Source organism: Narcine bancroftii, chromosome 4 (genome assembly GCF_036971445.1).
Source record: "Narcine bancroftii isolate sNarBan1 chromosome 4, sNarBan1.hap1, whole genome shotgun sequence".
Taxonomy (NCBI): domain Eukaryota; kingdom Metazoa; phylum Chordata; class Chondrichthyes; order Torpediniformes; family Narcinidae; genus Narcine; species Narcine bancroftii.
In genome coordinates, this window is record NC_091472.1 from 15,950,600 (window position 1) to 15,973,124 (window position 22,525).

The following is a 22,525-nucleotide window of genomic DNA, read 5'->3' on the forward strand; positions in this document are numbered from 1 at the left end:
CAAATTCACCTTCTGTGAATGGCTTTCCTGCTTTAACAATCATCTCACTAACCACGTAGCTAGCTTCGACTGCTGCATTATTCTCTTTGGTTGCTTTCTTAAAGAAATCCTGTTGCCTCACTAGACATGTTTTAAGATTAGCAACCCGGTTGGCTCTCTCATCTCCTTGGTATTTTGCATACTCCTCAGCATGTCTAGCTGTGTAATGACGTTTCAAATTGTATTCTTTGTGCACTGCACCTTTCTCTGTGCAAATAAGACATGTTGGGATACCCCTGTGCTCAACAAAGAAATATTGCACTTCCCACTTTTCCTGAAATTGTCTGTGCTCACCAACCTTTCTCTTCACTGCAGGCTTTGAAAAAGACATGTTTGGGGCTGTATAATATATATAATTCCACTTGGTGTCACTGTTGCGTTGAAGTTTCAATGTTTAGTCTTTTTCTGTCCCGCTGAGCAACAACTTCCGGGTTCAGACTGGACGCCGAAGCATGTGAAGCGGGAGCGGCCGCGGAAATTGCGCATGTACTGCGTGCATATAATGACAATTAGAAAATGCACACAAATATGCTTATATTCGCAATAAGCCCAGCCGATGTCCCGCCCCCGAGAGCAATATACCCCACCGTGATTGGTAGGTTCGTTCAGCTCTGCACACGACACTGAAAAGTGCCAATCATATCAAACTCGTGGGCCGCACTAACATTAAACTTTCATATTAAGGCGAGGCCACAAACTATTGTCCCGAGGGCCGCAGTTGGCACGCGGGCCGCAAGCTTGAGACCCCTGCTTTAAATTAACTATTGTTTGTAGTGTTACCATAGTGACTATGATGCAATATTTTCATAATGTCCACCCAGCCTAACAACTTGGTCATTATTCAACCAGATATGAGGGAAGTGTGAGTACGAGAAATCTTTGAGTTTTTTTTCTGTTATGTACCTCTTTAAAATTTGAGCTTCTCTATATACGTTTTATATTTCTATCATACTTTGTTATTTGTCGTTATGATAGTCTTAATGCGAAACTATGCAAAATGTTTATCCATTTTATCAACAAATTAAAGCCCATAAAGTAACAGCCAGAGTTTGATTTTTTGAATTAAAGAGATTGAAATTCAGAATAGCGTAATTCATGCTTTTGGAAGATGATACTTTCAAATTAGGATATATTAGAATAAGAAAAGTATCATCTATATTTTGATTCAAAGAAAAGTTTAATTGTGAACTTTGTTTAGAAGAAAGGCTCATAATATTTGTCTAAAAGAATTAGCAACTTAATTTAAAGCAAGAGAGATTAAGCTGTAATAATAGAATATACTAGAAAACCATGAGAACCTGTCTGTGAATTGCAGTTTGAAATTGAGCCAAAAGCTGGCCAGACACTTGCAACCTTGAAAAGATAAGCCAGAGCTTTGACAGCAGAATTGGCAGGAAACCCAGAAAATGTTATTATAAACATCAAATAAGAAAGGATGTGTGCAACCACTCAATGTCAACTCCATCCTGCTGTAACTCTCTTAAAGGGACAAGATACAAAATTTGTTTATAGTATTTGTTTATGTATTTGCTGTACGTTGGTTGACTGGCAATGTGTGCATGCCTTCGCCCACCTGCTGACCTGTTTCCGTAATCCATCCCACATGTATTTGCTGGCCACCAGCCGGACCGAAGTCCTAATAGATGGGTGAGCCAGTCCATGGACGGAATCAAAAACCTGCCATTTCCAAGCTACCAGGACGATGGGTCTGACCTGGCTGGTGTCCACGTCACACAGGAGGCAGGTGTTAACTGTGCCGACTGGGATGTCCTGGAGCTGCAGTCCCAATATGGCTGTCCTGGGGCATCTCCTTGTCATCTTGCTACGCCTCTGCCAACGCCACAAAATCCATTCTTCTTGAGAGCACATGGATACTCTATCTGGACAGTGTGTCGACCACCACATTGTCCTTGCTGAAGATGTGCCTTACATCTGTGATTTACTCTGAGATGTAAGACAGGTGACATTAACTGGCGGGCTGACCAGGGGTCCGAGATCTTGGCCAAAGCGAAAGTCAAGGGCTTGTGGTCAGTGAAGGCTGTAAAAGACCTGACCCTGAAGAAGTACCTGAAGTGACAGATTGTCAAGTAGAGCGCCAGTAGCTCCCTGTCAAAAAACACTGTACTTTAGGTCTAGAGGCTGCAGATGCTTGCTGAAGAAAGCGAACGGCCGCCAACTCCCTTCGATCTGCTGCTCCAGAACTCCCCGATCGTCATTCCTGAGGCATCCATCGTCAGACCGTTGGATCATCTGCCCTGGGGTGTACCAAAAGAACAGTGCCTGCCTGGGCTTCCTTGCCTTCACAAAGGCCTCTGCTGACTCGAAGTCCCATATGATGTCCTTTGCCTTGCCTACCATCCAGGCAAATAAGGACCACATGATCCGGGCGTCCAAGGGGATGAACCTGTGGTAAAGTTGATCATCCCCACAAACTCCTGTAGTGCCCTGGATGTGCTGGGCCTAGGAAACTTACAGATGGTCTCCTCCTTGCTGGGTAGTGGTCTGTCTCCTTCCTTGGTTATCCTATAGATAAATTGATGGTTTCCAACCCAAACTGGCATTTGGCTGGGTTGATCGTCAGTCCGAACTCGTTCAGCTGTGTGGAAGTGTGTCAAGTGTTCTTGCCGGTTCCTGCTCACCAAGAGGATGTCGTCTAAGTAGACAAAGGAGCTATCCAGGTCTCGGCCCGCAGTATCCATTAGCTGCATTTGTGCTGCGTTCTTCAATCCGAAAGGCATTTGCAGGAATTTGAACAGGCCGAACGGGATGATGACAGTCTTGGGGATATCCTCAGGTGAACCGGGATTTGATGATATCCCCGCACGAGGTCCACTTTGGAAAAGATCTTTGCCTTGTGAAGCTTAGCCACAAAGTCCTGGATATGCAGCACGGGGTATTGATCTGGTGTGGCCTCGTTCAGCCAATGGTAGTCGCTGTATGGTCTCCAATCCCCAGTGGCCTTGGGCACCATAGACAGGGGAGAAGCACATGGGCTGTCTGACCACTGTACGATGCCGAGCTCGTCCAGTTTCTTGAATTCCTCCTTCACCAGCTGGAGCTTTTAAGGAGGAAGGGTCCTGGGTAAAGATATGCTGCTGCACCCAGTGTTGGGGCATCACCATGGTGAATTGGGTGGGGGGGGGGGAAACACTGTCAGGAACTCGACCAGGACCTTGGCATACTCATCGGTGGATCACTGCATGGAGTCCAGGTGGAGTGCTGGAAGCTTGGCGTCTTTGAGGGGGAAGGTTTGAAAAGTCTTTGCGTGGACCAGCCTCTGGCCCTTGAGGTCCATGACGGGCAAGGGCCTGTGCCGCTGCGTGATCTGTTGGCTTTTAGGTGTGCTCGCTGCCTGGAGTGCTGGTTTGATCGCTGTGGTGGTGGGCTGCCACATTAGCTTCTTTATATACGTTTTATATCTCTATCATACAGTAAATACTTTGTTATTCATAGTTATGAAAGTCTTACTGCAAAGCTATGCAAAATGTTTATCCATTTTATTAACGAATTAAAACTACATAAAGTAACAGGCACATAGTTTGATTTGTTCGATTAAAGAGATCGAAATTCGGAATATTGTTGCTCATGCTTTTGAAATTAGGATATATTAGAATAAGGAAAGTGTTGTCTACATTGGGTGGCGCAGGCTCTTGGCCGAAAGGGCCTGTTACCATGCGGTACAGTATGTCTAGATCTAAATTTTAAAAATTGTTGGTCACTCATCTACACTCTCAGTCTTGACAGAGGGCCTTGACCTAAAATATCAAAAATCCATCTGCCTCCAGATGCTGCTTGTCCTGTTGAGTTCCATCAGTTTTGTTTTTGCTCCAGAATATAGCATCTGGTGTCTCTTATGTCTCCATGACAAGTTCTGGGCTGGGTATCAGGAATCTTGCAGAATGTCTGCCACTACTTGCACACAGAAGCAGAGCGGTTAGTGCAATGCTATTAAAGCAGCAGCAACCAGGGCTCGAATCCAGCACTATCGGAAAGGAGTTTGTACATTCTCCCAGGTGATCCAGTTTCCTCCCATCCTTCAAAATGTTCCAGGGTTGTGGGTCAATTGGGTGTAATTGGCGGCACAGGCTTGTGGGCCAAAAGGGCCTGTTACCATGCTGTATGTCCAAAAAAATTCAATTACATATTGATTTTGTCTATGTGATCCAATTTGAGGCATTAAAACTTCAGCCTAATTTCTACAAGAATTACTTACATCCTTCTGAACAAAATTTTCATACACATCAGGATGGTCCTCTTCATTATCATAAAATTCTGAACTGAACAAACAAGCAATGGAATGTGTGAGAATCATGTTTGTTAATTACTACAAACTGCTTGCAAAACAACAAAAAAATGGGGTACAAATCCACAAATACCACTAATGCCTCTGGAATTAACCACAAAACCAATTTTGTTCTTGATAGATGTAAGGCTTAGTGGATTTACAAGGCAGGAAGCCCAGAAGCAGGTAGGGCCCAGTATGTTTACAGGCAGGGAGCCCAGGTGACAAGGACCAGCATTTTTACAGGGTGCCTGGGAAATGGGGCCCCAGTTTAAAACAAAGTTCAGAAACAACCTGGTGAGCCAGATGCCAAAATACTGATATTTTCAAGCAATCAAATAGGGTATCAAAGCTCTAGAGTACTCTCAAATTGAGGCATTAATTCAAATTTTATTTTCTACCATTAACAATTACCTCTCAGGCACTCTCGCCATGTACCATATAAAGTTAAACAAGGCAGCACCCAAATTAAATATGCGGGGAGCATCTTCTATTGTCTGAGAAAGAAGAGGAATATGAACAAGACTATAAATTTAATTTATTAAACACACAATTACCATTGAAAAACTTTTGGAATATTTTAAAACAAGAAATATTGAAATATTATTAAATATATTTAATTAATTCAAACAAAAATCAGTTTAGATTAGGAAATATGATTGCTGAATCTGGGTCTGGTTTAATTTGGCACAGATCCAACAAGCATAATTCCAAGTACAACTGCAGGAAGTCAGCAATCCACTGTTTAACTCATGTCAAAATCAAAATGGCAGCAGCAGTACATCTAAAACTTTAGATCCTCTGCATTAATAAAGCCCTCAGAAAGGTTTTGAAATGTTGCTCTGACCTCTTTGTTAATTGTGCATTTCCTGTTAAGAGCATTAAAATAAACAAAGAAAATCTATTTAAAGAGCATCTAGGGGCAGTTCATTGTGATTTAATAGAATACATGAAAAATTTTGGAGGGGTTGAATGCCCAATTTCCATTCCTGGATCTCTCGCTGACTCAGAAATTAAATTACGGAGGTAGTTTGAAGTAGGAGGGGAAGCTAAAAAATGTAATCTTTAAAACAAAAAAATTCTGAGTTATTAGGTTATCAGCACATTTAAACATTGCGTCTGATTTAAAGGGACAGCACATGGATCATTTAAACACCACAGAAACTACCAGCAGCGGACCCACAGCCACGTAAAGAAGACCCAACCACGTGATCACGGGGGGGGGGGGGGGGGGGGCTATAGCCAGGACCTGAGGCTTCCGCTCCCTACCACCCTCCTGTCAACGTACAATCCTTGGAAAACAAACCTGATGGACTCTAAGCCAGACTTCAACATTAGAGTCGTCAGGGCATGCTGCGTGATGTGTATTATAGAAATGTGGCTAAACATGGACATTCTGGACTACAAGGGCTACACCCTCTATCAGGCTGATTGAACACCGGTATCTGGAAAAACCAGGTGAGGTGGTGCTTGTGTCATCATCAATTCAGCATGGTACAGTCACGTCCCAGCCCTGTTCTCCCGACTTAGAACATCTGGTGATCAAGTGTTCACCGCTGTCATCCTGGCACAGCGTACATTCCACCCTAGGCTAATGTCAGGTTGGCACTGGAGGGACTGAGCACTGTGATTCACAGCCATGAGACAGTAAATCCTGGTGCCTTCCCATTCATTGTGGGGGAATTCCATCAGGCCAACCTGAAGAAGACTCTGACAAACTACCACCAACACTTCAAATGCGAGACCAGGGGAACCAACACTTGAACACTGCTAAACCACCATGAAGAATGCATACCGAGCCATAACACAACCACACTTCAGCAAGTCTTATCCCCTGGCTGTACTTCGCTTCATGTAAATGCCCTCGATGGAATGAAGTCTGGTGCCTGTGATGTTGCAGGTCAAGTTAACAACCCTCTGGAGTTTATCCTTGTCCTGAGTGTTGGTGCCTCCATACCAGGCAGTGATGCAACCAGCCAGAATGCTCTCCACAGTACACCTGTAGAAGTTTACAGGAGTCTTTGGTGACGTACCGAATCTCCTCAGACATCTCACAAAGTATAGCCGTTGGCGAGCCTTCTTTGTGATTGCATCAACATGGTGGCTCCAGGACAGATCCTCAGAGATGTTGACACCCAGGAATTTGAAGTTCTTGATCCTCTCTCCACTACTGAGTCCTTGATGAGGACTGAGTCAGGTTCCCCTGACTTCCTTCTGAAGTCCAAAATCATCTCCTTGGGAGGTAGGCTTTTTCCACTGAGGATAGGTGAGATCAAATCAGAGAACATAGGTTAAGGATGAAAGGAGAAAAGTTTAGGGGGAATATTCAGGAAATGTCTTCACACAAAGAGTGGTGGGAGTATGGAATGAGCTGCCAGCTGAAGTGATGAATGCAAGCTCAATTTTAATATTTAAGAAGAATTTGGACAGGTACATGGATGGGAGAGGTATGGAGGGCTATGGACTGGGTGTATGTCAGTGGGACTAAGCAGAAAAATGGATGGGCATAGTCAGGTAGCACTGAAATGCCTCTTTGTGCTGAAATACGGTTCTACATCCAGAATTTTGGTCTAGACCTCTGGTTTGCTCTTCCAGTATCATAATTGCAATGTTCCTGGGTGTTTGGAGATGTAGTGCCTGCCTATTTTGTACCAAGTATTCTGGACTACAGTTTATGCTGTTTTATGTGAATAGAAATGTGATCTAAAACGTGTTTCCTATTACAGAATTAACAATAGCAGTAGCACAAAATCTTAGACATACTTTAGCCAAGTTGGGGAAAGAAATTCAGTACAGGAAACATTGCTTGAAATTTTTTTTTCTCTCAAGAGAGAAATACATGCCTGGTTTGAAACCTGTGGATAAATTTTATACTTTCCACGCATAGGGCAGTTTAATGCAACAGAAGGAGACCTGTAGAAAAACAAAGAATGGTATTAAATGAATTTAATTCTATTTTGATCTTATCATTTAAATCTGAATTCTAGGACTCCATCATTATGGCATTAAATATACTATCTATAGTCTTGTCTGCAGATCTATTTGGAATGCCCATGTATTGCTGGGCTCCATAAAACTAATACAAATAGTTTGTTTTAATATTACTTGATTTGAATGAAATCATTGCCACAACTTTACATATAATAATTAATGATTTTTATTCTTTTATATTCATAATCATTTTCTTCTTTGGCTTGGCTTCGCGGACGAAGATTTATGGAGGGGGTAAAAAGTCCACGTCAGCTGCAGACTCGTTTGTGGCTGACAAGTCCGATGCGGGACAGGCAGACACGATTGCAGCGGTTGCAGGGGAAAATTGGTTGGTTGGGGATGGGTGTTGGGTTTTTCCTCCTTTGCCTTTTGTCAGTGAGGTAGGCTCTGCGGTCTTCTTCAAAGGAGGTTGCTGCCCGCCAAACTGTGAGGCGCCAAGATGCACGGTTTGAGGCGATATCAGCCCACTGGCGGTGGTCAATGTGGCAGGCACCAAGAGATTTCTTTAGGCAGTCCTTGTACCTTTTCTTTGGTGCACCTCTGTCACGGTGGCCAGTGGAGAGCTCGCCATATAACACGATCTTGGGAAGGCGATGGTCCTCCATTCTGGAGACGTGACCCATCCAGCGCAGCTGGATCTTCAGCAGCGTGGACTCGATGCTGTCGACCTCTGCCATCTCGAGTACTTCGACGTTAGGGATGTAAGCGCTCCAATGGATGTTGAGGATGGAGCGGAGACAACGCTGGTGAAAGCGTTCTAGGAGCCTACGGCTCCATAATCATTTTAATAATTTATCAAACACATCAATTGAAGTAGCAGAGTTAAGATAAATCTACTCAATATCCACTCAAAAAAATCTCATTGTCATTCAACTTAAATTCCATTTAGACCTCTTTGAATGCAGTCCATTCCACATCCATAATATATACAAGGGATGATGAAAGTTCTTACCTATGACAGCATTTGAACAAATGCAGCAGTAAAGCTGGCAGAAACACTTCAATGAGAATCACAGTTTGGAGTTACACCTTTCACAAAGGAAGTTTGCTGTGGTTGTGAGGCCAATCATTAGGACACCAAGAAAATGCCGAGAATTATTCCAAAAGGAAGCATCCTGAGTTTCAACAACCACTTTCCCAATGCAAGGTCAGGATCAATGCTAATGGTGCTACAGAATTTAATTATAATTAACACAAATTGTTTGCAAAAAAAACTCTACAATTTACTTCTCTTTCAGGCATCCCATGCCGACACTTCAGGCTTTCTGATAACAGGAACATCTCTGAATGATGTAATACAACCCAGAAATAATTATTGGTGTGTTACCCTTCAGAACACAAAATAAATTTCACTGCATCACACAGAGAATAGCATTGCACAATGAATTTTGGGAAAGATCATTATTACAGATATTTTTCTTTTCCCTGTTTAAAATCTTTTTTTCTTCTCTAACCAGTTTGTGAAGTGTGATCTTACATTAGAGAGCTGACTGTACATGGTTTTGGAACAATCCATTGTATGAGTGAGTCTCCTTCATAATCCAGGTAGAGCTGTAAATTTTAAAAAGCTGATATTAAATGTTGAATTGAATCAAATGCTTATCTAAATTCTACAATAACTTTTGTTACTAAAGCAATAAAAATTTAGAGGAAACATCTACTATTTTCTTCCATTTTATCCTGCCCATACTGATTTATTTGATTTTAGACACTAAACTCTTTGATTTAATTTTCTCAATATATATTTTCTTTTAAAAAAATGTGCCCATCTCATTCTGCTCAGAGAAGATGTAAAGTTTTCTTTTAGAATCATATCTCTTCTCTCAGGTTACTTTTGCCCTATTCTTAGCTATTCAATTGATTTTCATTAAAAAAAACCATTTGCCTCATTACATATTTCATGTTCTAAATTTCCACTTCAATCTCATAGTGTGCGCCTCTAGGCTTCTAATAATATTCAGCTCTTAGTATTTGCTACATTTTCCTTTGCCATCCTAATGTGAACATTTATTTTTGTACAAGTGAGTCACACAGCATAGAACAGGCGCCCAAGCACAACTCATCCATGCTGAACAAGGTGGCATTCTGGGCTAGTCCCATTTGCCTGCATTTGGTCAATATCCTTGTAATCTATCTGAATAAATGTCTTTTGAATGTCATAATTGTACTCACTTCTAAAGTTTCCTCTGGCATCTTGGGTGGCACGGTTAGCGCAATGCTGTTATAGCGCCAGTGACGGGGACCGGAGTTTGAATCTGGCATTGTATGCACAGAATTTGTACATTCTCTCTGTGTCTGTGTGGGTTTCCTCTGGGTGTTCCAGTTTCCTCCCACCAAACAAAAATGTACGAGGGTTGTAGGTAATTGGGTGGCATAGGTTCGTGGGCCAAAAGGCCTATTATCATGCAATATGTCAAAAATTTGTTTTAAAATATTTAAAAAAAATCTCATTTCAGATGTGGACTACCTTCTGACAGAGGATATTGCCCCTCAGATTCCCCTTAAATCTCTGCCTTCCAACCTTATACATATGCCTTCTAGTTCTAGAATAGAAAAAGACAGTGAGCCTTCACTTTACCCTCGTCCCTCATTTTATAAACATCTATAACATGACCCCTCAGCTTCCTTATATCCAAGGAATAAAGACTAAGCCTATCCAACCTCTTCCTTGGTGCATATATAAAGGACGACCTATCCTGGACCCAGGAATGCTCAGCAGTGCATTCCTAAGGAGAATGAAGAGGGCAAGGTTACCTCCATCCATCTTGACAACATTTTACATGAGCATAATTGAGCATGTTCTGTGTGACTACATCATTGTGTGGTATGGTAGCTGCAAAGCACTAGACCAGAAATCAATAAAGATCATCAAAGCAGCCAAGAAGATCACAGGGTTCTTCCCTTTCCTCTATTGACATTTACCAAGAGCATTGGTTAAATGAGGCTCAAAGAATTATAGAAGACCTTTTCCATCTAACGCACGGCATCTTTCACTGACAACCTTTCCAAGGGAGGTACTGGAGCATCAAAATCAGAAATGCCAGGCTGGGATATAGCTTCTTCCTACAGTATACTGTTACTGAATAAACCATTCGAGAATATACAGTATATATTTATTTCAAATTATATCTTTATGTTTTGATATAATGATGTACAGTATAGAGTATGTTTGTGCACTGTGGTCTGTAGAAATAGTGTTTTGCTGGGTTATATATGTACAGTCAGCTTTACATTAACTTCAACTAAAAGTAGAATTCAAGCCCATCACTCCCAGCAACACTTGAGATTCTTCCTATAGCTGGGTGACTATAACTGGACACAGTACTCTAGGTTTGAACTTACCAATGCCTGGTACAGATATATCATGAGGTTCCAATTCAGTACCCCGACTCACCACTTTCTGGGAATTATGCAATTCAAGGTCTCTTGGTTCTACAGCACTTTCCAAGGACGTGCTATTTACTGTGCAAGTCCTGCCCTGGTTTGACTTACCAAAGTGCCGCATCTTAAATTTGTCAGAGTTAAATTCCATTTGTCATTCTTTGGTCCACTTTGCAAACTAATCAAGATACTGTTGTAAACTTAAGGCATATTTTCTTACTGTCCAGAACATTACCAATTTTGGTGACTTATGCATATTTACTAATCATGTCAACTATATCCAACTACTGTGGGAAACATATGAGGTTGTAAGCTAATTAAGTATAATTGGGTGGTCCGATGTGTGGGCCAGAAGGGCCTATTACTGTGCTGTCTGTCCCCTTTAAATGCAGTTTGAGGATGAATACCATAGGCCCATAGTGTCCTCATCTTAAATAAAGGCAATTATAATGACACTAACGTCGAAGTACTCGAGATGGCAGAGGTCGACAGCATCGAGTCCACGCTGCTGAAGATCCAGCTGCGCTGGATGGGTCACGTCTCCAGAATGGAGGACCATCGCCTTCCCAAGATCGTGTTGTATGGCGAGCTCTCCACTGGCCACCGTGACAAAGGTGCACCAAAGAAAAGGTACAAGGACTGCCTACAGAAATCTCTTGGTGCCTGCCACATTGACCACCGCCAGTGGGCTGATAACGCCTCAAACCGTGCATCTTGGCGCCTCACAGTTTGGCGGGCAGCAACCTCCTTTGAAGAAGACCGCAGAGCTCACCTCACTGACAAAAGGCATAAGAGGAAAAACCCAACACCCAACCCCAACCAACCAATATTCCCCTGCAACCGCTGCAACCGTGTCTGCCTGTCCCGCATCGGACTTGTCAGCCACAAACGAGCCTGCAGCTGATGTGGACTTTTTACCCCCTCCATAAATCTTCGTCCGCGAAGCCAAGCCAAAGAAAAAAGAAGTGAGAGGACTTGTCAGCCACAAACGAGCCTGCAGCTGACGTGGACTTTTTACCCCCTCCATAAATCTTCGTCCGCGAAGCCAAGCCAAAGAAAGAAGAGTGAGAGGAGTTATCTGAGCTGCATCAAGTAAAATAATCTAAGAGAAAGGTGTTGATAATAAAACAGATAATTTTTTTGTCACAAATAAACTTACCTAAATTAAATTTGTAAGAGCAGAGAGAATTGGCTGCTCCTGTCTCCCTAGTGGAGGTTAGGGAAGCATTGAGCTCATTACAAAGTATTAAGTTGCTGGGAGAGGATGGTTTCCCACCTGAGCTTTATAAAGAGTTTAAGGATTTATTAATGCCTCCTTTTATGGAAGTATTAGGGCAGGCAGTTGAAACATATACTTTACCAGAATCTTTTAATATGGCAATAAAAGATAGAGATCCTTTAAAACCAGCATTGTATAGACCAATTTCATCGTTAAATGCAGACTTTAAAATAGTGACAAAATTATTAGCAAATAGGTCTGCAAAATAATTGCTGAAATTGAAAAATATGGACCAAACTGATTTTGATAAAAAGAGAAAAATTTGTATCACCCAATCACCTACTCTTGGCATGTGGTTCTTTTATCAATCAGATCCCTCTGCATCTTCTTTTACATTTATTTTCTTTCCATGCCAAAATGAACAACTTCCCATTTCCTCATATTATACTGCAAATTTAATTTACCCGCTCACAACTTACTACATCTCTTTGCAGCCTTCCTGTATCCATTTCACTTTGGGTACCCTTCTTTATGACATGATCAAGTTCAGCTGTCATCTGAGTTACTCCAAAAGGTGATATCCAGAACAGCATGTGTTACATTATGATAATCAAAGGCCCAGATATGTCAATGTTTCCCATTAATCAGTCAAGTTATCCACCTAACTTTTTTTCTTGAAACGTGCATTTCCATTAGGCCTCTTGTGTCCTTTCCAGAATATTGTACCCCAAAGAGTTTGGCAGCCAATTAAATACACTTTGTAATTTTGGAGACATGGCAGCTAATTTGCAATGTAATGATGAGGAAAATTCTAAGTCACTGCTAATATGGCAAAATCACTTACAGTGCTTCGTGTATTCATTGCAATTTGACCATCGACTTTGTTAGAATATCTGAAAAAGTCACCTTAAAGTTAGTATTAATTGGTTGTGTTTAAAATTATTTAGAATTGCACACGACTCCAAATCTGTCTCACAAACATCTTGTACAGCTGTAACATGTCATCCTTGTTTCTATATTAGGAAATCATGCTATGTTATACAGGTTTTCAAGACAGAACAAATAATTCACTGTCCCAGCATATCATTACATTTGCTTATATTATACATCTATATCTACTGAAATTCATCTACAGGGTAACTATACGTTGTATAATCGTAAAATTTTTTTGGATCACTTTTTTGGGTCAAAAAAAGGGGGTATTGTCTTTTATATGGGTCAAACTTTTAACCTTGGTAAGAACCTGGGTCGTTCAAGGCATTGGGAGCTCAGATGACCAGGACCATGTGGTAAGTCCACATTCGGGGCATCGGGAACTTGGATGGCTGAGACTAGGTGTTAAGCCCGAGGTTGGGGTGTCGGGAACTCGGATGAGCAGGAGGCCAGAACGTTGAGAGTTCCGATGGGTTGAGGATTTGCAGTCAGAAGTTCGGATGAATGGGCAGCCGATATGTCAGGAGTTCAGATGGGCGGGGCTGGGTGGTAAGTCTGTGGTCAGGGTGTCGAAACATCAAATGGGCCAGTGTTCGGGGATGAGGATCTGCGGTTAGGAGCTTGAATGGGCAGGCAGCTGGATCAATGGGAGTTCTGATGGGCAGGTGGCTGGGATGTTGGGATTTTGCAAGGGTAGTCAGGAGCTTGGATGGGCTGGCGGCTGGAGTGGCAGGAGTTCAAATGTGTGGATGGCTGGGGTGAGGATGGGTGGGCGGCCAAAGGTGTTGGGAGTTCAGGTGGGCGGGCAGCCGGAGCGACAGGAAATCAGATGGGCGGAACTGGGTGGTGTCCGCAACTGGGGCATTGGGAGCTCGGGTGGGTGAATGGCCAGAGCAAAGGTCTGTGGTTGGGAGCTCGGATGGGTGGGCAGCTGGGCATCCGGTGTTCACATGAGCAGTCGGGAGTTCAGATGGGCAAGGGGCCAGTATATGGCAGATGGAATTTAATGCAGACAAATGTGAGGCGTTGCATTTTGGAAGAGCAAACCAAGGTAGGACATACACAGCAAATGGTAGGCCACTGAAGAATGCAGAGGAGCAAAGAGAACTTGAAATACAGATAATGTGGCGATGCACATAGTTGATGGGACAGGCAAACCGGCTCGTGTGTTACGCATGCATCAGCGGGCAGCAGCATCAAAGATGGTGCCAAGCAGACTTTCTTTTCCGGCAGAAACTCGGGGCCTGCTTGCATGCAGGTAGCACGCTTGCGTCACAATGACCTAGTTTCTGGTGCGTGGGGTCGTGACTTTGGTACGCCTTAAAATGGCAGCGCGCTAGCCTCAATAAAGTTTACGAATTCTGATGAGACCACTGAGTGCTGGCTTCCTTCGATCACTTAGTCAGCTCACTCACTACATTGGTGACCCCCAACGGGTCCAATCGTTTTTGGACTCCTCAGCATGGACGCTGCAGCAGTAAGTGACGTTGCGCTAAAACCACCCACCTTCTGGACACTCCAACCCCCCACATGGTTCGGTCAGGAGGAGGCACAGTTCTAGATTAAACAAATCTCTTCTGAGTCTACTAAATATTACCACATGGTCAGCTCCTTGGACCAAGAGACCGCAGCCAGAGTAGATGACCTCATCCAGGCCCCAACAGAGGAAGATAAATACAACGCACTGAAAGCGTTATTCATCAGCACGTATGGGCTCTCCAGACATGAGAGGGCAGCCAGGTTCATGCATCAGGATGGCCTGGAGGTCAGAATGCCATATACCTTCATGGATGAGATGCTCACACTGGCAGAGGGTCATAAACCCTGCCTCATGTTCCAGCAGGCATTTCTAGAACAGCTGCTTGATGACATTCAGCTGCAGCTGGCGGATGAAGACTTCAGCGATCCCTGAAAGGTCACTGCCAAAGCAGACATCACATGGTGGACCAAGCGAGAAAACGAGTCCACTGTCAGTCAGCTGGCCAGACATCAGGCAGTGCTGCAGACCAAACCCCAACTATCCTGAGACCAATAATGCCTCCGCAAGCCAACCAAAGGAGCAGGCACCAAAGGTGGGGAACAGATGAACAGATGCCCATAAATGCAGACAGCCCTGCACATTTCCAGAGAACACCACGCCCAGCCACCGCTGATTTCTTCAGTGATGGCCATCCAGACAGCCTCTTCCATGTTAGTGATAAAATCTTGGGCCACAGATTTCTCATTGACACAGGTACAAAAATTAGTGTCATCTGACCAACGGCGCTCGAAACCCATACAATACACCTTGGCCCCACCCTGCGAGCAGCCAACAACAGCTTGATAAAGACTTTTGGAAAACGACGGGTGGCAGGGCGGTTAGGAAACAAAACTTTCAACTGGGATTTCAAACATGCATCAGTGGAAAAGCCACTCCTAGGGGCAGATTTCTTGATGGTACACAACCTTCTAGTTGACCTAAAAGCCAAACGATTGGCACATGCTGAAACTTTCCAGACTTTCCCTCTCGGAGAGGCTGGAATGCCAACCCCTCAACTGGCCTTGGTCGTGTCTTCCACCGATGAATACAGCAACATCTTGGCTGAGTTTCTGTCCATCATCTGTCATTCCGAAATGTGGCATTCCACACCATATAACCACCGGGGACCATCCCTCCATGCACATGCCCAATGACTACCTCCAGATAAACTGCACCTGGCAAGAGTTTAAGTGCATGGAGAAACTGGGCATCGTCACAGATACGATAGCCCCTGGGCCTCACCATTACGTATGGTCCCAAAGGCCTCCGGTGGCTGGCAACTATGTGGAGATTACAGGCGCCTGAATGACACCATGACTCCAGACCGCTATCCTGTTCCCCACATACAGGATTTCTCTGCCAACCTACATGGAGCTTGATCTTCTCCAAGGTCGATCTGGTGCACGGTTACCATCAGATTCCCATACACCCTGACAACATAAAGAAGACAGACATAATTATTCCTTTTGGCCTCGTCGAGTTCCTATGCATGCCATTCAACCTCGAGAATGCAGCACAAACATACCAGTGCCTCATGGTTGCAGTTGATAGGGATTTGGATTTCCCGTTCATCTACCTGGATGACATCCTCATCACAAGCAAAGATCGGCAGGAACATGTTTCCCACCTGCACCAGCTGTACTCCCACTTCAGCAATTTTGGCCTCACTGTCAACCCGGCCAATTGCCAGTTTGGATTGGAGGTCATTGACTTCCTAGGCCATAGGATCACCATAGATGGCTCAGCACCCCTACCAAGTAAAGTGGAAGCCATTTGCCAATTCACCAGGCCTACTACAGTAAAAGGCCTGCAGGAATTTGTGGGTATGGTTACTTTTTACAACCGTTTCAACCCAGCAGCCTCCAGCATCACCCGCCCACTCTTCACCATGATGGCCAGAACTAACAAAGATCTGGCATGGGATTACAAGGCCGCAGCAGCTTTCCAACATACCAAAGATGCCCTAGCCAATGCCACGTTGCTTGTACACCCAAGGACAGATGTCCCCACTGCCCTAACTGTCGATGCTTTGAGCACTGCAATCAGATGAGTACTTGAACAGCTTGTTGATGGCCACTGGAGACCCCTGGCATTTTTCAGCAGACTCTTGCGACCACCAGAGCTGAAATACAATGCTTTCGACAGAAAGCTGCTAGCACTTTACCTTGCAATACAGCATTTTAGATACTTCCTGGAGGGGAGGCCATTCATGGTCTTCACGAACCATAAGCCTTTAACTTTCACGTTGCAAAGTTTCAGAACCCTGGTCAGCCCGCCAACAGCACCACCTCACCTACATCTCCGAGTTCACAACGACCTCCGACACCTCTCAGGGAGACAATGTAGTGGCATACGCCCTTTCTAGGTCTACACTTCAGACACTGTCACAGGGGTTCTATTACTCGGAGCTTGCACAGGCCCAACAGGTGGAAGCCAAGACTCGCACTTTCCACACTGCCATCATGGGCTTACAGCTGCAGGACATACCAAAATGACAGGACACTACTCTGTGATGTGTCCACGAGCCACTCCTGACCTGTTTTTCCTGCTCTGTAGAAGAGGGCATTCGACTCAATTCATGGCTTTCCCAACCCTCCATCAGAACCACAGTCCACATGGTTTCCCCTCATTTCGTATGGCATGGCTTGCGAAAACAGGTCAGTGAATGGGCACAGATGTGCACGCACCATCAGATGGCCAAGGTCAACAGGCACACTGAAGTCCCCCTCCAACATTTCAACATGCGAACCCGCAGATTCGCCCATATACACGTCGACATCGTGGGACCCCTACCAGTCTTGTGAGGTTACCATTACCTCCTTACCATCATCAACCAGTTCTCCAGATGGCCCGAGGTTGTACCTATCACCAAAACCACAGCTAACTCCTGCGCTAGAGCCCTACTGACCACGTGGGTATCCCGTTTCGGCATCCCAGCACATTTAACCACAGACTGTGGAGCCCAGTTCACTTCTGCCCTTTGGTCAGAATTAGCTAGCCTACTCAACACACAGCTACACCACACCACAGCCTACCACCCCAAATCAAACAGCCTGGTTGAACGTTTTCAAAAGCTCCTAAAATCGGCCCTCATGGCCAGGTTACCTAGACCCAGCTTGGTGGACAAGCTACACGAGTCCTCCTCGGGATCCATACAGCCCCGAAGGAAGACCTACAGGCATCATCAGCTGAGTTGGTATGGGGCACCCTTGACAGATCCTGGAGAGTTCCTGCCGATCACACGCAGTCAGGAGCCCAAAAACACCTGAGTGCTACAATGACTCTGCAAAAAAACTAGGCAACCTCGCACCAAAACCACTGGTCCATCATGGACAATCCACCTCCTCCATCCGCAAAGACGTAAAGCACTCCAAATTTGTGTTCTCCGCAGGGGCATGCACCACTTACCCCTCCAACGACCTTACGAGAGCCCTTACAAGGTAATACGCAACAACAGCTCTACTTTCACTTTGGACATTGGGGGAAAGGAGATTTTCACCGCTGACCATTTGAGACCGGCACAACTGGACTTAAACCAGCCTGTTTCACTACAGCCGGCCAAATGCAGGGGTAGACCCCCTAAAATAAGGATTTTGCAAACTTTGTACAACACAGATACTAGTGCTGGTTCTGGGGTGGGGGGGGGGGGGAGGGGGACGACAACGCACATAGTTGATGAACAGGCGAACCGGCTCAATGTGTTACGCGTGTGTCAATGGAGCAGCAGTGTAAAAGATGGCATCGCACGGTCTTTCTTTTCTGGCAGAAGCTCGGGGTCTGCATGCATGCAGGCAACATACTTGCATCACGATGACGCGGTTTCTGACATGTGGGGGCAGGAGCTTGGAATGCCTTAAAATGGCAGCGCGCTAACCATAATAAAGTTCATAATTTTTGATGAGCCAATCGACTGCTGGTCTCGCTCATTCACTTAATCAGCTCGCTCACTACAATATATTGTTTCCTGAAGGTGGCATCATAGGTGGTCAGGGTTGTAAAGAAAGCTTTTTGGCATCTTAGCCTTTATAAATCAAAGTATTGAGTATAGGAGTTGGGATGTTAAGTTGAAGTTGTTTAAGGCATTGGTGAGGCCAAATTTGGAATATTGTGTGCAGTTCTGATCAACTAAAAGAGAGCAGAGAAGATTTACTAAGATTTTGCAAGGTCTTCAGGCATTGAGTTACAGAGAAAGATTAAATAGGTTAGGACTTTATTCCTTGGAACGAAGAAGAATGAGTGAAGATTTGTTAGAGGTTTACAAGATTATGAGCAGTATAGACAGAGTGGATGCAAGTAGGCTTTTTCCACTTAGTTTGGGGGAGATAAATACAGGAGGTCATGGCTTTAGCACGAAAGGGGAAATGTTTAGGGGGAACATGAGGGGGAACTTCTTCACTCAGAGAGTGATGGTAGTGGAATGAGCTGCCATCTGACATGTTGAATGTGGGCTTGATCTTAAATTGTAAGAATAAATTGGATAGATACATGGATGGGAGAGTTCTGGAGGGTTATGGAATGGGATCAGGTCATTGGGATTAGCGGAATATTGGTGGGCACAGACTAGAAGGCTGAATGGCCTGATTCCTATGCTGTAGCATTCTAAAGTTCTATGCTATTCAGCATATGTGCCTTTACACCATTCATTAAAGAGAACTATTAATGAGTTAACAGCAAATAATGATCCAGTCAATACAAGAAATCTTAAGCAAACAATAAGAAGCGGAGGGATCCGGCGACCTACAGGATCAAGCATCCGACATGAACTTTCACCCTGAACTTGGTGACCGACAGAACCAAGCTTCAGACGCGGGTTTCCTCCTTGGCCCCTGAGACCTACAGAACCGAGCCTCCATCAGAAACTCCCACCCTGCCTCCGGGAGCGCACAGGCCTTTCTCCATCTTCTGACTTTACCAACCCTCTCTATCCTCCCTTGGATCCTTTGTACCCTCCACCTCCTGATCCAACCCATCCTCCTCTCCTCCTTGACACCCTCCATCCCATTGAACCTCCCCTAATACCAGCCTGGTCTTCACCATCCCCTCTTGGAGACTGAACGCTCTGTCATCAGTGGAAGCCTCACCTTTGTCCCCCTTCGCTCACACCTTAATGATTTCCATGAACGCCATGATGTTGAACTCTTCTTCTATCAGCTCCATCTCCATGCTTACTTCCAACACCACGATTCTCCACCCCCCCACCCCACCACAGATCTCTTTTCCTGTTTTGAAATGTCTTCCTCCTCCTAGACACCTTGTCCAGTCTTCTATCTGCTCTGGACCTTTATATTTCCAACTGACGCCATGACATCAACCATACTGACTTCACTACTACCCTCATTCATTCCAATCTCACCTCCTCGAAACGCCTGGCCCTCCTCTCTCTCTGTACAAATCTGAACCTCACCGTCAAACATGCAGACAATGGTCGTGCTGTTGTGGTCATTTGATTCTGTTTTCACGTTTAAAGATAATTAAAAGCAAGTTTTGTTTAAGTAACCATTTGTCTTGGTGAATTTCAATTGCAGCTGGATTTTGGGGTCCTCTGGGGGCTCAACTTTTCAGATTGAAAATTGGGAGTTTGGGTATCTTAAACTTTTGGAGTTTTTGTGATTTATTGGTTTTTCCAAGCTAATTTAAAAGCTTGTGTCAGTGGAAAAACTGCAGCAACCCACCTTCTCACTGAGGTCCTCCCATCACGATACCAACTTTCACCAAGGTCCTCTCTCCGCAACCCAGCCTCCCATCGCAATATCACCATCCATCCCATCGAAGTTCACCCACCGCGACCCACCCTCCCACCACAACCCACATTAAACCAAGGTCCACCCACCGCAATCCCACCTTAACATCGAGGTCCTCCCACCGCAATCCCACCCTCCCATCGAGGGCCTCCCACCAAGGTCCTCCCACCCTCCCATCGAGGTCCTCCCACCCTCCCACCGAGGTCCTCCCACCCTCCCATCGAGGTCCTCCCACCGAGGTCCTCCCATCTCCCATCGAGGTCCTCCCACCCTCCCACCGAGGTCCTCCCACCCTCCCATCGAGGTCCTCCCACCGAGGTCCTCCCATCTCCCATCGAGGTCCTCCCTCCCTCCCACCGAGGGCCTCCACCGAGGTCCTCCCACCCTCCCATCGAGGTCCTCCCACCCTCCCACCGAGGTCCTCCCACCCTCCCATCGAGGTCCTCCCACCTCGGCCATCCTCTCCTCACCTCCATAGACCCGAGGCCACTTCCACGGGGATTAGCAGCAGCGCGGGCAGGACCACCCCTGCACCGCCCCGCCGCATCCTCGCCCCCGCCGGTGGCAGTTGGCGGGCGCCGTTCGCCGCACGCGCGCCTTCCCCCTCGCCCCGCGCCCGCGCCGTGAGCCGGGGTTCTCATTGGACAACAGGTCCCGGTGAAGCGAGGTCACGTGGCCTGCCTCCGCGGAGACGGCCGCATGGTGGGCGATGCTCGAGCGTGGCTTCCCATCCGCCTCTCTCACCCATGTCAGCAGCCTGAGAGCCGACGTGGTTTTCTCACCCTCTCATTTAGGGACTGTTTCCACGTGAGATTTATTGCATTCCAGATGAGATACAATCTCTGCTCTTCCCCCCCCCCCCACCATTTCCTTCTATCCCCATCTCTCCCCCCCCCCCCCCCATTCCCCTTCCTATCTCCCATCAGCTTCCAGCACTGGCCCCCTTCATCATCTGGTCATCTACTCCACTTCATCCATTCCTCCAAAGGATTGCCCCCTCCCTTTGACATCTGTGTCCATCCATCATGTTTCACCCTTCCTTGCTTGGCCAGTCCCACTTTGGACTTGGTCCTACGCTTCCCACCTTGTTCCCTCGAGTTAACACCCCTCTGTGCAATTGGATCGTGGATTTCCTCACCTCCAGACCACGATCAGTCAAGATTCATAAGATCTTCTCCTCCACAATCTCCATCAGTACCAGAGCACTACAGGGCTGTGTTCTTCGCCCCCCCCCCCCCCCCCCCGCTCTACTCACTTTACACCTACGACGGAGTGGCTCGGTGGGACAATAACATCATCTAAAAATTTGTCGACAATACCACGGTAGGGGGATGTGTAAAGGAAGGGGATGAGTCAGCATAGAGGATGGAAATTGAAAACTTGGAAGAATGTTGCATCAATAACAACCTTGGACACAGTGTCACCAAATCTAAGGAGCTGATTATTAACCTCAGGAAAGGAATGCCAGTGATCATCAGGGATTCAGAGGTGGAGAGGGTGAGCAAATTTAAGTTCTTGGGAGTCACCATCTAGGAAGATCTTTCCTGGACCCAACACACCAATGGCATCGTGAAGTAAATATGTCACCACCTCTACTTCCTCAGGCTTTGTGGAGATTTGGCAAATTTCTACAGAGTTGTGATGGAAAGTGTGCTGACCAGTTTCAACACAGTCTGGTATGGAAACACCAATACCCCCTAAGCATAAAGCCCTCCAAAAGGGACATCCAAGGCATAACCCTCCCCACTATTGAGCACATCTACAGGGAAGCTGTCTTCGGACAGCAGCAGCAATCATCAAAGACCCACATCATCCAGCACATGCTCTGTTGTTGCTGCTGCCATCAGGAAAGGTGCCACAAGACTCGCACCACCCACATCAGGAACAGCTGCTACCCCTCCATGATCAGACTCCTCAATGACAAACTCAATCAGACTCATTTAAGGACTTTATTTTTTATTCTCTATATGGCACAGTCAGTTTGTTTATATTCTTTTTGCTGTTCTTTATTTGTTTACATGTATATGCTGTGTACTACATTTAGCATCTGCACTACATTTCCTCACTTTTGATAGTTTCAGATCGAAATGCTGATCATTATTCTCCCACTGATGTACTGGACTCGCTGAGATCCTCCAGCAGATAGGGTTAACAAAGTTGAGGTCAGTGGTCTCTTTGAAAATCACTACGAAATATATCCAGCAAGTGAGAGGTTTCAATTCTGTGCAGTCCGAATGTCTGCAATTACCTTGTTAACCCAGAATGTCCACGTTTATCAAGGCAACCCTGTGTGGTTATTTACATTTTGTAAACTGAGCTTCATGCATACCCTTGATGAAGAGCTCAAGCCTGAAAGTTAGTTAGCATCTTTATCACTGCTGTATAAAATACACCATCTGACTTGCTGTATTTCTCCAGTA

General features: G+C 45.4%; 1 protein-coding gene across 1 annotated transcript in view; it reads right to left on the reverse strand.

The window, feature by feature from the left end:
* The window catches only part of LOC138762346 (cation channel sperm-associated auxiliary subunit epsilon-like), a 210,417-nt gene extending 189,564 nt beyond the window's left edge, over positions 1-20,853 (reverse strand). Inside the window, exons 1-7 of the mRNA XM_069936115.1 lie at positions 20,850-20,853; positions 20,576-20,741; positions 12,757-12,805; positions 8,790-8,863; positions 7,165-7,234; positions 4,736-4,818; positions 4,253-4,316 (exon numbers count right to left, since the gene is read on the reverse strand). Coding sequence (XP_069792216.1) covers positions 4,253-4,316; positions 4,736-4,818; positions 7,165-7,234; positions 8,790-8,863; positions 12,757-12,805; positions 20,576-20,741; positions 20,850-20,853 — 510 coding nt within the window. The remainder of the gene's footprint in view (positions 1-4,252; positions 4,317-4,735; positions 4,819-7,164; positions 7,235-8,789; positions 8,864-12,756; positions 12,806-20,575; positions 20,742-20,849) is intronic.
* Between the last annotated feature and the right edge of the window lie 1,672 nt (positions 20,854-22,525).